General features: G+C 41.8%; 1 protein-coding gene across 1 annotated transcript in view; it reads left to right on the forward strand.

Moving 5' to 3' along the window:
* LOC126183679 (ARF GTPase-activating protein GIT1) overlaps positions 1-16,410 on the forward strand; it is a 288,183-nt gene that overhangs the window by 223,386 nt on the left and 48,387 nt on the right. Inside the window, exon 12 of the mRNA XM_049925857.1 lies at positions 12,928-13,182. Within this exon, the coding sequence (XP_049781814.1) occupies positions 12,928-13,182 (255 nt within the window). The remainder of the gene's footprint in view (positions 1-12,927; positions 13,183-16,410) is intronic.

A 16,410-nucleotide genomic window follows, 5' to 3' on the forward strand; every position in this document is an offset into this window, starting at 1 on the left:
TTTGGGCACCAGCAGAATTGAGAAATGTATTGTGCTCTGTCAAAGACGACAAGGAAATTTGATCCCCAGGGTCATCTTTCTGGGACCGTGTCGTTAAGGAGGCCATACGTATCCGCACGGCAGACAATCTTATCAACAGGAATGCAGGTTTTCAACTAAGTGCCACCTGGAATCCAGCACTGGTTACCATTAAATCAAAAACAGGGAAAACAAGAACTTCCAATTCATCAAGTGACGCAACGCATAACTGAGATTTAGTTCAGACTTCAACCGCAGGAGTGTCCGGCAGCACAGTCATTGCCCATAGCACACGCGTGGATGGCATTTCTGTGGCTCCCAGCAGGGGACATCAGGTGTGCCGCATTCTTCCAGCTAAGAGCGGCATCCCGCGCACGTGTATTGCCTGCTCCCGTCATGACAACATGACAAATTCCGACGCTGCTGCGTGATTATCATCAGTCGCGCCTTGCACCAGTGACAGCAGCAGCTGATGATGATGTCTAGCAGTTGCATTGAGGAAATATTGTGAGAGTTACACAATACGATCTGGCGGCAAACCTGAGAAGCATATTTGCACTTATTAAATTACTAATTAACTTGTAGATAACAACCTCATTGTGGGAATCTGCATCATTTCGTTAAACGCATCATAAATTTTTTTCACCTACCTCGCTGTTTATTTTATATTACTGCTGCTTAGTTGCACATATGACAACACAACTTATCAAATGTGGGTTGAAGCAATGATGAATGAATAATGTGACTGGACAGTGCATTATTTGAGCGCTTAGGTGTTGGATGCAAATATAAACTCTCAGGATGTTTCACTCAACCATTACTTGTATTCCTCTCCAGTGACATAGTTGAAAGGGAAGCATTGTTTGAAATGAACTTGGAAGATATGTAGATGAACAAGTTATACATTGAAACATCAATGGTACCTGCAGTGTGTGAACTCATGGCATACATGTTAGCAAACTGCTTTCTTTATTTGGAAATCTTCAATTCCAAAGTGGATATGAAATTTTAACTCTTTGTAAATGTTCAAAACTGTGTATGTTCAGATTTGTCATCAGTGATACTGTTCAGGAGTTTCTCTGCACATCTTTGAGAGCTGCTAATGAACTTAAAATAGCTATGTTACAACTGTAAATTTTGCTTATGGATACAGTACAGCAGGTTCTCCTCTAAGAAGATACATCCTAAATAATAACTCCCCACGTTGTAGGTTCGAGACCTCCCTTAGGCATGGGTGTTTGTGTTGTCCATAGCTTAAGTTAGTTTAAGTTAGATTAAATAGTGTGTAGGCTTAGGGACCGATGACCTCAGCAATTTGGTCCCATAAGACCTTACCACAAACTTCCAAAAAAAGAAAAAAAAAAAAAAAAAAAAAAAAAAGTTGAGGAGGCCTAGGTTTGGATGGCTCACTTCCTAGGTTTTGCTAAAAATTAGCATTATTAATTATCTTCATTACTAGCTGGGCCAAACATCAGCATATTTCTAGTGGGTCTTTAGTGTGTAATATGTGTGTTTTTTCTTGCTTTGCCTTGCATACTGGTGAAAGTATGTCTGCTTTAACTCTCTGATCTTTCCTACTTTTATTGAAAAGTCTGGTTCCAGCTTGATTAGCTTCCCTTTTTGTTGTCTCTCTTATTTGAAATTTCCTAGGAGACATTTTTTGTCACTTTTGGGTACAACTTGGAGACAACTGGGGTTTCCTCAACCTTTTATTTTCCTCTTTAAAGATTTAATTTTAACTTCAAGCTTGGTGTTTGCTATTGCCCATCTGATTACTGTGTTGTTTAGCTTTTTTCAGTTTTGCACTGAACACATTCTTGTAAGTAACCACATCATAGTCTGTGTACTATAATAACTCATCATATCTGATGAGGCTCCTTGTCTTCCGCCATAGGCATCTGTGAGGAAGTGTAGGCTTACATCATTTCTTATAGCCCAGAGGAACCATGATTTTCTTCTTGAGCCTGCTGCTCATGGCTAGGCGCTCTTTCTTGGTGCTGCTCAGAGAGATATAGATGAAATCCGATTTCTAGAAGACCCTGCTCCTACACCCAATCAGTCAGGGGCCCAGTCAATACAGTCATGAGCCCAGAAGAGGCACTGCAAGCGATGTCATGCTGTTAGCAAAGGAACTCGCATGGGTCATCTACTGCTATAGCCCATTAATGCCAAATTTCACTGCGCTGTCCTAATGGATACATTTGTCGTACATCCCACTTTGAATTTTTATTTTTTTTTTTTCTTCTCATTTCTTTTCTTTTTTTTCCATGCAGTGTTGCTTGTCTGTTCGCACTAACAACTCTACACAAATGCCACTGCTCTCAATCATTAAGTGAAGCTCTTTGACCTCTGCATTGTCTGTGGGGAGAGATAATGCCTGCAATTCGGTATTCTCAGCACACTCTTCACACTGTGGGTCTTGAGTACTGGATTCCCTAATTATTTCCAAAATGAAATGTCCCATGCATCTAGATCAAACTCACATTCGGCGATCAAAGTCTGTTAATTCCTGTCATGTGGTCATAATCACATTGGAAACCCTTTCACATGAATCATCTGAGCAAAAGACAGCTTTGCCAATGCACTGCGATACTACTACTGTACGGAGTTGCTATCCCATCACTTTCACCTCTGTGTATTGTTGTATGCATTTTCCAACATTCCCCTTGCACCACACCACATTGTAGCCTGCATACTGAACGATTCTTCTGTTCCAAAACGTAATTCATCCCATTAACATTCTAACTACAGATTCTCAATTTCAAGCTTCACTGGGAGGTTTATCATTGTAGCTTCTAAGGGTTGGGCAGCTTTCAACCAATTTGCCAAATTCACATGATACCAGAAATGTGCTGTCAACTTTTGCAGGCTTGTATCGACTACCATTTCATATTATGTCAGTTCTGTAATAAAGTTTTCATACCTATTGTCACTAATTCCTTCACATTCATGTGTCAACTACAATGTGATACTGCTATATTTCAGGTTTTTTTTTTTTTTTTTTCAAGAATCTTTCCAGCTGTTGACAGTAGTGATATTCCTCGGTAGTTTTCACAATGTGTCTTATCACTTTTTTTGAATATAGTAATAAAAGTAGTGTTAGGCAGATCTGCAGGTATTGTCTCAGTGTTCCACACCTTGGTAATAAGGGTTTGAAAGTTTTTGATTGATTTGGTGCCGCCATTTTTAAATAGTTCAGTCGGTATTCCATCCAGTCCAGGGCTTTGTCATTCCTCTGTTGCTGGATAGCTTCAACCTCTTAAAGGGAACAGTCATCACTCATATGGTCTTGAATGGGCTTTTGTGGTATTTTCTTAAAAATGTACTCCCACACATCTGAATCTCTCTTTAAAAGTTCTTCAAAGAGCTCCTTCCACCAAGAACCAATAGATGCTAAATCTTACCTTTAGATCGAAGGGGGTTTAGGCCTATTGTGGAGGGGCCATAGATCGCTTTTGTGGCAATGAAGAAGACTTTTTGGTTGCTGCTATGACATCAGAGGAACGGGTGCAAAAAAGCAGTGTGGCGTGCAACACATGAATTCTGAGACTTCATTCATCCAATATTTGAGAATGAGAGCACTTAGTGACTTGCAACAAACTTCACGCACAATTTCAAACCTTTATTACAAAATTTTTTCTCATTGTCAATCCCTACAAAATGATGAAAGCAAGAATGTTTATTACTTTTCTGCTGTCCATACAGCAAATGTACCACATGAAGCATGACATTGTAATTTATTACTTCTTTACTACGAGGGTTGAATGAAAAATAATGCATCCACCTTTGTTAATTGGGTTTGGATGGGAATATTTTAATAAATCAAATGGAGAAATAATCCTTAGAATGTGATATTTAATAACAATATTCACTTTTCCACTTAATCACTAGCCAACTGGATTCATTTTTGCCAATGATGAACAAGTTTTCTCAAGCCATCACGGAAGAAGTCGACTGATGTCTCCGCAGATTGTCTTTCATTATCGGGAACAGATGGAAGTCAGATGGTGCTAAATCTGGACTGTATGGAGGATGCCATATGGTGGTGAGATTCAGTCTTTGAAGTTCTGCTGTGGTGGCATGTGAAGTGTGTGGTTTGGCATAAACGTGCTGCAGGAAAATATTTCCCTTTTCCTTTCGGACCCTTGTTATCCGTTGTTTCAGAGTTCGTAGTGTTGTGATGTAACACTCTGAATTTATTGTTGTTCCGAGATCAAGGAAATCAACGTGGATAACACCATCTGTATCCCAGAACAATGTGGCCATAATTTTTCCAGTGAGGGCTGCATCTTGATTTTCTTTGTCTGGGGCGAGACTTTCTGTCAATATTCCATAGACTGACGTTTCGCCTATGTGTCGTAATGGTGTACCCATGTTTCGTCTCCTGTCACAATTGAATAGAGAAAGGCGTCACCTTCATTCTTGTAATGCGAGAGGAGTTACTGGCAAATTTGAAGTCTGTGCACTTTCATTTCAGGAGTCAGCATCCAAGGTACCCTCGTGCACAGATCTTCCAACAGCCAAGCAAAGCAATAATGTGACCCACACGTTCTCGTGAAATGCCGATTGTGCTTGCAATTTCTCACTGAGTGATAGGACGATTGTCCTGAATCAATCTGTCAACATTTTGCTTGTGAAACTCAGTGGTTGCTGTCACAGGACGTCCAAATCTTAGTTTGTAATGTAGGTCAGATGTTTCCGCCTCAACATCTTTAAACTTATTTGCCCAACAATGCACATTATTCACATCAACACAATCACCATAAACTGCTTTCATTCTCTGATGCATCTCCATTGGGGCGACATCTCCTGCTGTCAAGACTTCAATGACTGCACATTGTTTTAATCGCATTGACCGACTGTCTGTGTAGGGTTCCATACTTTACACTGTAACAACACAACCGTTCAATGCTAAGGCTTCCTGCCAACTGGAGCTGTAGAGATGAGGCTACAGAACAAGCCAGTACCTGCCACATACCAATGCTGCCAACTGTTAAAGAGTTACGAAGGCATTACTTTCCAGTCAACCCTCGTACAACGTATTCAGACAGTATGCACATAAACCACTGAATGTAAGTGCAAAATTATATCATCGTATGACCCATAGTTTCAGAGATATGATGTCATAAACAATGAGAGGTGTGAAAAGCTGCCACATCATGCATGAAATTTAAATTTATTACTTCTTTTCCACTAACTCTGTTCAGAATAAATTTCACAGACAGTATCCACAAGTGCTTCTGAATGTACCTACAGTGTTAAACCATTGTATGACACACAGTTCAGGAGGCATGATGTCATAAACAGTGAGACGTGTGAAAATTTGACATATCGTGCATGACATTTTTAAATTATTTCTTCATTGCTACTATATCCATTCGCATGTTCCACAATAGCTGTTCTTTGTTGTTGTCTGTTGCTTTTGTCAGAGTCAATGAGATTTTGAACATTCCTGGTAGCAATATTTAAGTTTTGTTTCTTCTTTTTGTTTCGGCCGCCCTCTGGATGCAGCCATCCAGTCAGGTAGTTGGTTGGTCAGGCTGACTATGTTTCGTCAGATATGGAAACTACACTTTCTATTGGAAAGATGAAAATGAGCCTCATATCCATGGAGTAGGGTTTACTGTGAGGAATCAATTTGTCGATGATCTAGACGAACTACCCTATGGAATAAATGAGACTTATGACCCTCCATCTCAAACTTGTGAACAACCAAAAAGCTACTATAATTAGTGCATACCCACCAATCCTACGCTCAGAAGATGGTAAAAATGAAGAGTTTTATAACCAACTAGGCCAACTCTTATCAATCATACCTCGAACAGATAAAATTATTCTACTAGGTGATTTCAGTGCACGAGTAGGTAAAGACTATGCCCTAGGGAAAGTTATCATTGATAAGGAGGGTATAGGCAGTGGAACCCTTCTGACTAAATGCTCAGAACACAAGCTCATCATTACACACACACTCTTTTGACAGAAAACTAAGTATAAAACCACATGGCAACACCCCAGGTCAAAACACTGGCATCCATAGTGATATGTAATTTCTTAGTTATGCCACACTTGCACATACATCTTGAATACCATAAAAGAGGAAGCGGGATGGAATCATGTTTGGTAGTCACACTTTATAATTAAGACACTGTATTGGCATTATGAAATTACAAATTGTGGACAAGCCACTAGATAAAACTTTGCAAATACAATTAGAAACCCAGCGTACTCAGTACTCTAACAAACAATTCCAAATTAAGAAAAGGGTGTTACTGACAAACTTGAGAACTTCAAACTCCCATATAGGACTTCCTTCAAAATAGATATAATGAAACAATTAAAGGTAGAGGGTGACTTGTTAACACTTGAGCACTAGTGCCAAACTAAGATGCCATTACATAACATGATAGAATCACTTAATCAAAAAAAACTACAACAGAGACACTGATCTTAAAAAAATAAGTGTTAATAAAAATCACTTGAAAAAGCTGTACAAGGAACTCGGCAGATGCTATGCAGTTCAAGGTTTAGCCAGTTGCTAGTCTGTAATATTTAAGAAAACAAGTTTGTATACAAACAGGTTACATATAAAATATATACATCTACCAGCTTAACCCCCACCTTGACGGAAGGAAGAAAAATATTAAACTTTGGAAGGGGGTATGTGACCAACTTGAGTAGTGGCCAGTTTCTTAAACACTGCCAGGACTAGACCTCGGATGACATTTCACTCCCTGCCAAGTTGCTGGCACAATTAAAGGTTTCTGCCCGAATCACAAAGACATTCCAATAACTCTGAAACATAGAAACACTGGACAGAACCTTTGACTCACTCACACATGGCCCCACTGTATTAATAGAGTGCAGGCTTTAAAAACAGCAACATAAAATCATTTGATTGCAAGAGGCACAAAAAAACTTCTGTGAACATTTTAAAATAACAGCCACCATTTAACTAGGCTAAGAAAGGCTCCCACAATAATAATAAAATTTAAAATCTCTGAGTGTGTCAGTGAACAAACAGTTACGATGACTTACTCCATATCAGGTACACAATACAAGGGAGCGGGTTCCGTAGCTTCACCGCTTCCCTTCAAATTTTGTTCCCAGCGAAGTCACAGGTCTTGTATCTCCAAGCTGCCCATATCGGCAAAACACCCAACCAGTTTCACACCACAACGTGTAACGGTCATCACACTTATCACACTTGTTCGGCAGCCGTTGACACTTGTCTCCTCCATGAATGACATGAGATCTTGAGGGTTCCCGTCGAAGGCTAACAACCAACTCACTTTGCCTGTGAAGCCCTAAGATAATACATGTGAAAAGCAGAGATAGCTTACCTCAACCACAACCGATCTCAATGATAAATGAACAAAATAAGACTGGCACCAGCTCGCCACAGCTCACATAATTATGTGATTGTGTGATCTAGAGATCAACATGATGTGAGGATCACAAGAACTGTAGCTCAGGCTGATGACTGCTGGACAGATCATCAAAGTTCAGTAATCACTCTAAAAGTGCCACCCAAACATTGGAAGCAAAAGAAACAAGCAAAACACCTGCTAAATCTTGAATGACTAAAAGATAAAGAGATCCAAAAGAAGTTCAAGAACATTGTGAAGCAAAAGTTGCCTGCTGAATATCCTGACAATGTTGAAAAACACTGGTCAAGATTGAAAACCATCATGCTTTCAATTTGCCAAGAATCAACTGGATTCATCCAAAGAAAGCATCGAGACTGGTTTGACAAAAATTGTGATGAAATTCAAAGCATGTTAGATAAAAAAAGAAAGGCCTACAATGCCTGACAAAATGATCCACAACCATTTCACGACAATAAGTTTATCTCCATGCCAAAGCCGATGTTCAAAGGAAAACCAGAGCTCTCAAAAACCAATGGTAGACTATAAAATCAACCGAAATGGAAAATTTAGCAGCAACCAAAGAGTCTTCTTCATTGCCACAAAAGCGATCTATGGCCCCTCCAAAATAGGCCTAAACCCCCTTCGATCTAAAGATGAGATTTGGCATTTATCGGCTCTTGGTGGAAGGAGCTCTTTGAAGAACTTTTAAAAAGAGATTCAGATGTGTGGGAGTACATTTTTACGAAAATACAACAAAAGCCTATTCAAGACCATATGAGTGATGACCCTTCCTTTCGAGAGGTTGAAGCTATCCAGCAACTGAGGAATGACAAAGCCCCTGGACTGGATGGAATCCCGGCTGAACTATTTAAAAATGGCAGCACCAAATCAATCAAAAACTTTGAAACCCTTATTACCAATGTGTGGAACACTGAGACAATACCTGCAGATCTGCCTAACACTGCTTTTATTACTATATTCAAAAAAGGTGATAAGACACATTGTGGAAAATACTGAGGAATATCACTACTCTCAACAGCTGGAAAGATTCTTACTAGGATTCTCTCCAACAGACTACTTTCTGTGGCTGAAAAACCCCTACCTGAAACTCAGTGCGGCTTTTGATCTAATCAAGGCACAGTGGCTACGATTTTCAGTGCAAGGCAAATGCAAGAAAAATATAAAGAACAGAACCCACTCCTGTACACGGTATTCATAGACCTTGTTAAAGCCTTTGACTCTGTTAATCAATTAGCTCTCTTGGAAATTCTGGCATCAAATGAATGTCTTGGAAAATACATTAAAATACTTAGACTTCTACATGATAACATAAATGCTGCTGTCCTTGCCAGCAGTGGACCCAGAAAAACATTTAAGATTACCTCGGGAGTCAAGCAAGGATGTGTTACTACACCTAGCCTTCTCTCGATGTTTGTGGGAACCATACTTCACCTTGTTAAGGAAACCTACTTTTGGGTGTTGAAATAGCTTATAGGACTGATGGTGAGCTACTCAGCCTTAGCAGACTCTGAGCTAAAAATAAAATAACCACAACAGCTGTCATCGAGCTTCAGTTCACTGATGGTAATGTTATCTTGGCAAACACAGAGGAGGATCTACAAACAACTGTAAATTCATTCACTCTGGCATAGAAATCCGTTGGTCTAGAGCTTAACACAGACAAAACAAAAGTCCTGTGTCAGCCGGCCTCAAATTCCACTGTAGCAGCTCCAGTTATCACAGTTGACGGAACACCTCTAGAGATTGTAGAGTATTTTCCATACCTGGGAAGCCATCTTTGGGCAAATTCAGACATAGATGCAGAAATTCAAAACCAATTAAAGTTTACAAGTACTGCATATGGTCTTCTTTTGAAAAGAGTATTTGATAACCATGAGTTGAGTGTTAAAACTATGCTTACAGTATACAGTGCAATTATCATGCCTACATTTCTTTATGGATGTGAAACCTGGATCACCTACAGGCGTCACTTGAAGTCCCTAGAAAAATACCACCAACGCTTCCTAAGGAGAATATTGAATGTAAAGTGGTAGGATTGGCGAACAAGCAACAGCATTTTGTAACAAATCAACTCCACCAGCATTTAAGCAAAAATTGTGAAACACCAACTTTGCTGGGCTGGTCGTATCATCCACCAGCCAAACTCCTGTCTCCCTAAGCAAATCATGTTCTCCCAATTAAAGAATGTCCAGTGCAATCAGGGAGGGCAAACAGAATGATACAAAGATGCCCTCAAGTCAAATATGCAAAATGTAAAATATACACAAATGATTGGGAAACTGGAGCCCTAGATAGATCCAAATGGTGACAAATTGTTCACCAGGGAACACTTAATTTTGAAAAGCAGAGACAATTGAAGGAGAATAGGAAGAGAGAACACAGAAGAGAACAGAAGCTGTTAAGAGGAATAAACCTGTTACACCATTCAGTCAACACCAACTGGGTATTGTGTGCCTATCCTGCTCTTGCTCTTGCCCTATCATGGACCGGTTCTGACCTATAACCCCATCCAAGCCAGTAATGGGTATTCTCTCTCTCAAGGACAGGCTAGTTGAGGATGTAGTTACATTATATGCCAACCTCACTGCTCGTTATTCATGAGTATGACCAGGAACAATCTACTCACCTCCATGAACAGCCACCACCATGCAGTACATGCTCTTCAGCACAATATGGTTGACTTATTTAATTAGATAGATAAAAAATCTACTCACCAAGTGCCGGCAGGACACACACATAAAAGACGGTTGTAACTGGAAAGCTTTCAGATCCAGTGGGTCCTTCTTCAGGCAGAAGGGTTGAAGGGGCAGGAAGAGAGGTGAAGGAAAAAGACTGGAGAGGACTAGAAATGCGGTAGATTTTGGGAAAGTCACACAGAACTGTGGGTCAGGAGAGACTTACCATATGGGATGAGAAGGAAAGACCGATTGTTGGGGATTGCATCAGATGAGATTAGAAAACCTGAGAGCTTAAAAGTGGAAAACAGGGTAATATGCAGACAGAGATTACTGCCTAAACATCGTGCATTAGTTAAGAAGAGTGAAAAATGAAGTGTATTGTACATAACAGAGGTGGGAGGGGAGTAATACAATGAAAGATGTAGAATACTAAAATGGAGTGAAGCAAAGAGTAGATACAATGAAGAAATGCTGAGACGTAAGAACTTAACATAAATTAAAGGTGGTGACAATGAAGCACATGTTGTAGTGCCAGGTCCTGTCTGCAGAGGTCTGAGAAACTGGTGTCTGGGGGAAGAATCCAATGGCACATGTCGTGAAACAGGTGCCGAGGTCATGACTGTCATGTTGTAGAGCGTGCTCTGCAACAGGATATTGCAAGTTGCCAGTATACACCCTTTGCCTATGCCCATTCATCCTGGCTAATAACTGGGTGGTAGTCGTGCCAATGTAAAAGGCCAAACAGTGTTTACATAACAGCTGTTATATGACATGTGTCGTTACACAGGTGGCTCTCCCTTTGATAGTATATGCTTCGCCAGTTACAGGACTGGAATAGTTGGTGGTAGGAGGGTGCATAGGGCAAGTCTTGGAGCAGGGGCAGTCACAGGGGTAGGAGCCATAGGGTATGGAGATGGGAGCAGAAGGAGCATAGGGTCTGATAAGGATATTGCGGAGATTGGGAGGGTGACAAAAAGCTATTCTAGGTATTGTGGGCAAAAACTCAGACAGAAGGGATCTCATTTCAGTGCATGATTTTAGTAGTTCATGGCCTTGTTGAAGTAGCTGATTGATATATTCAAGACCAGGATAATACTGGGTGACAAGTAGTGTCCTCCGACATTGTTTTTTGGAGAGATCACCAGTACCAGGATTATATGTGATGACCCAGGAAATCTGCTTTTGAACTAGGCTGTTGGGATAATTACGTCCAGAGAAGACTGAAGTGAGAGCGGTGTAGCGCTGTAAAGAGCCTGCATCTGAACAAATATGTTTACCTTGGATGCCAAGACTGTATGGGAGGGAATGTTTGACTTGGAAAGGCTGGCAACTGTCAAAATGTAAATATTGTTGTTTGTTGGTAGGTTTAATGTGGATGGAAGTGTTTGGCTGGCCTTCGGTGAGGACGAGATTAGCATTGAGGTAAATAGTATGGGATTCAGAATAGGACCATGTGAAATTTAATTGGGAGAAGATATTTAGAGATACCAGGAATTTTAGCAGGTCAGTTTCAACATGAGTACATATGGTAAATATGTCATCAATGTATCTAAACCTAACCAGGGGCTGAAGACTTACGGATCCCAGGAAAGCTCCCTCCAAGCAAGCCATGAAAAGGTTGGCATAGGAATGATCCATCCTGGTTCCATGGCCGTACCCCTATTTGTTTGTATGTCTGTCCCGCAAAGTTGAAGTAATTCTTGGTAAGTATAAAGTTGATTAAGGTGAGTAGGGAGGATATTGTAGGTTTGGAATCAGGTGGGCACTGACTGTGGAAATGCTCAGCAGCAAACAGACCATGTATCTGGGGGATGTTGTTATAGAGGGAGGTGGCATCAGTGGTGACAAGCAAGGTGTGTGGTGGGAGTTGGAGGGACATGGATTTCTGACGATCTAGGAAATGGTTGGTACCTTTGATGTAGGAGGGGAGTCTTTGTACTGTGGGTTTCAGGTGTTGATCAACTATGAGAGCCAGTATGATTGGTTTTGTGGATATTAGAAAGAAAGTAAAAGGAGAGGGTGCATGGTTTGGGTGGGGTGAGGAGTTATATGGATTGAGGTGTTAGTCTTGTGAGGGGCCTGAGGTTGGGACTGCAGGTCAGTTTGAATCACAGGGATGGGATCTTGGTGGCAGATCCTGTATGTAGAGGTGTCAGACAGCTGGCGTAGACCTTCACTAACATACTCCTTTTGGTCAAGTACTACAGTGGTAGATCTCTTGTCTCCTGGGAGGATAATGATGGAGTCATCAGCTTTTAGGAAACGTACAGCCTGGAGTAGTGCAGAGGACAGGTTAGGGTCATGTTGTAGGGACCTGGGGAAGAGTTGTGAAGCAATGCTGGATGTCAGAAATTCTTGGAAGGTTTGTAAGGGTTGATTTTGTGGTAGTGGTGGCAGATCAAGTTGGTGGGAACGTGCAGATACTGCTTCAGTTGTTTTGATACGGGCCAGAACCTGTAAACAGCATAAAACTTTTATGTGATTGTCACAAAGAAAATACTAAGTTCACAATCATTATGTGAAACGTTATCTCATGATGAAATGTCATTTATTCCAAAAACTGATAATTAACATTAAGTTTCAGTAATCAGTCTCAAAGTAGTGTAGTTCAACAAATTGATGAGGTCAAAGATATTTTCCTATAAGCAATCGTTTAAAGGGAAAGGCTGATACTCTTTTCTTTAAGCTCTTTTACAAGCCATAGAATTATTAATAGTTATTTACAACTTGTTTGTGCATGAATCATAGCAAAAACATCTTCTTTCTTGCTGCTGCTGCTGTTGTTGTATCCTAAGTTTTACTTTTACAAAAGCAATAATATCTAATAATTTCTGATCTTTCAGAAGGATTCATCGGGGGACTATGACTGCCCTTCAGGACCTGTTCGGCCTGCTGTCACCCAAAGTCTCTATAGCAGTAGCACTGTTGGAGGTGTTATGCCTGTTAGTGAGGAAGTTATTAGGAGAACTGACCAAGTAACGAAACGAATACAGGAGTTGGTTGTGTCAATGCAAGGATCTGCTGGTTGTGATGCTTTTGTGCCTTGTGCTGAAAGAATAAGAGTTGCTGTTGCAGAACTTACTGCTATATTTCCACAGGTGAGACATTTTGTTCTGTATATCTTGTTTTGAATCTTACAGATATGATATAGTTATTGATAATAACAGGAACTTTCTGGCAGAATGTACAAATTTGATGAGCTGCAGGACGGACAGACAGATGCACACACGTGAGCAATACTACATTGTGGTGGATGGACATAAAATGCTGGGATTGCTTATCAGCAGGTGGACTGGGATGGGGTGGGGGATGTGTTTGGTGGGGTGGGTAGAAGGAGGGGGGGGGAGAGAGAGAGAGAGAGAGAGAGAGAGAGAGAGAGAGATAGGAGGCAGGAAGAGGCAATGGCGATGCCTAGCTAGAGCCAGCAGGTTTTGATAAGAGATTGTCATCAGATCGATGACAGTAGGAATCACTGGCATGGAGCAGGTCCATCCTTGCTAATGTGGAGAACACTGCTCACTGTTCATGCCAACACGGATGGACATGTCCCTGGTTGGGAATGTGGGTAGGAATGGTGGCAGGTGTATGGGCTAGGCATATGATATACAGGTGCAAGAGCTGGCGAGATGCAATGCACAGGGACAAATGTGGGGTGACGGACAAAGAAAAGGGAAACTGTGAAATGGAGGGTGTTGGGACAGTGGGTTAGTGGAGACTGAAGCCAGGAAGGTTACAGGGGGAAAGAGTGTGTTGCAAGGATAACTGTCATCTACAAAGTTCAGAAAAGTTGATGCTGTAGGGAGGAATCCAGATGGCCATGATTGTGAAGCAACCTTTGAACGCTGATATGTTGTGCTCAGTTGCATGTTGTGCCGCTGGGTGGTCAATTTCATTTTTGGTGACAGTTTGGTGGTGGCCATTCATTCTGGTAGACAGCTGGTTGGTTGACATATGAACATAAAAAGCTGTGCAGTGATTGCAGCAGAGTTAGTATATGACATAGTTGCTTTTACAGGTTGCCTTGACTACGATGGAATAGGATAAACCTGTCACATAATGAGTAGGAAATGCTGGTGGATGGATTGGGCAGATCTTGGACCTGAGTCTTTCAGAGGGATATGACCCTGTGTCAATGGGTTTGGAGTGGAAGTGGCCAGGGATGGGCCAGGATGTTGTGTGAGTTGGTTGGGTGACAGAACACCACTTTAAGAGGGTTGGGAAGCGTCTTATGCAGGTTTTCCCTCTGTCCACATTAAGCCCACTAACCACAAAAAGTGCCTGCATTTTGACAGCTGTCACTGTTTCCACACAAAAAATTCTCTTCCTTACAGCCTTGCCTCCTGTCTACGGCATATCTCCAGTGACTTAGAATTCCATTACCCAGTATGCTGAACATCTCATGAGGGCAGTGACAGACAGGCACCACTGCTATACACCTAGTCTGCAAAAAGATTTCCCATGCCATATCCACACACACACACACACACACACACACACACACACACACACACCTAATCTTCCCACCACCCACAAGAATTGGCTGCCCCTTCACTCAATCATCCCAGACAAGAACAATTGATAAATACGCTTCGCCAGGGCTTTAATTATCTTTATTTGGGCCCAGAATTGAGAGAGATTCTACTAAATGTCCTTGCCATCCCTCCTGAAGTGATACTCTGTCACCCACTGAAAACCTGCACAACACCCTGATCCATCCCCCCTCCCCCCCCCTCCCCCCAACCACTTGCCACAAGGGTCATATCCCTGTGGAAGACCTAGGTGCAAGACCTGCCCAATCCACTCACCCAGTACTTCCTACTTCAGGTCCTGTCAGAGGTTTAACCAAACACATGAAAGACAGGGCCATGTATGAAGTCAGTCATGACATATACCAACTCTGCTGCAATGACTACACAGCATTTAATGTTGGTATGTCAACCATCCAGCTTCCTGGCAGATCAAAACTGTGTGCCGGACAGAGACTCGAACTTGGGACCTTTGCCTTTTGCGGGCAAGTGCTCTACCAACTGAGCTACCCAAGCGTGACAACACCCCGTCCTCACAGCTTTACTTCTGCCTGTACCTCGTCTCCTACCTTCCAAACTTTACAGAAGCTCTCCTGCGAACCTTGCAGAACCAACACTCCTGAAAGAAAGGATATTGCGGAGACATGGCTTATCCACAGCCTGGGGGATGTTTCCAGAATGAGATTTTCACTCTGCAGCGGAGTGTGCACTGATATGAAACTTCCTGGCAGATCAAAACTGTGTGCCGGACCGAGACTCGAACTTGGGACCTTTGCCTTTTGCGGGCAAGTGCTCTACCAGCTGAGCTACCCAAGCATGACAACGCCCTGTCCTTACAGCTTTACTTCTGCCAGTGCCTTGTCTCCTACCTTCCAAACTTTACAGAAGCTCTCCTGCAAACCTTGCAGAACTAGCACTCCTGAAAGAAAGGATACTGCGGAGACATGGCTTATCCACAGCCTGGGGGATGTTTCCAGAATTCTTCAACCAACCAGCTGTCCACCTGGATGAATGGCCAGTGCCAAACTGTAGACAAGAACAGAATTGACTGCCCAGTGGCACAACAAGCAACCGATCACAATATCCAAGGGTTTAATCTATGCCTCACAACTGGGGCCATTCGGATCCTTTCCTCCAGCACTAGCTTTACTGAATTAAGTATATGACAGTTGTCCTTGCAACACATCCTTTGCTCCTGCAGTCCTCTTGATCTCAGTCACAGCCAATCCACACCGTCTATCTCTTCCTCTGTTCCTGATAATATAATATAAATGGATAGACAAAAAATCTACTCGCCAAGCGGCGGCAGGGTAACATACACAAAAAGGATTTAACTTTTCCAAGCTTTCGGAGCCATTGGCTCCTCCTTCTGGTAGAAGAGTTGAAGTGAATGGAAGAGAGGTGAAGAAAAAGGACTGTAGAGGTTTAGGGAAAGGGCAAAAGTTCAGAAAAGTTGCCCAGAAACCCAGCTCAGGGGAGACTTACTGAACAGGATGAAAAGGAAAGACTAATTGTTGGGCACTGCATCAGACAGGATTTGAAAATCTGAGAGCTTAAAGGTGGAAGATATGGTAACATGCAAGACAGAGATTACTATTAAAATAGTGAAAAGCTGAGTGCCTTGTATGTAACAGAGGTGGGAGGGGGGACGGCAAAAAATAGTCAGAAAATGAAAGATGTAGGAAACTAAAATGGTGTGAAGAAAGGAGCAGTTACTGTGAAGAAATGCCAAGACAGAAGTAATTAATGTAAATAAAGGCCAGGTACGTGGCGAGAACCAAGGATATGTTGTAGTGCTAG

Source organism: Schistocerca cancellata, chromosome 1 (genome assembly GCF_023864275.1).
Source record: "Schistocerca cancellata isolate TAMUIC-IGC-003103 chromosome 1, iqSchCanc2.1, whole genome shotgun sequence".
Lineage (NCBI taxonomy): Eukaryota > Metazoa > Arthropoda > Insecta > Orthoptera > Acrididae > Schistocerca > Schistocerca cancellata.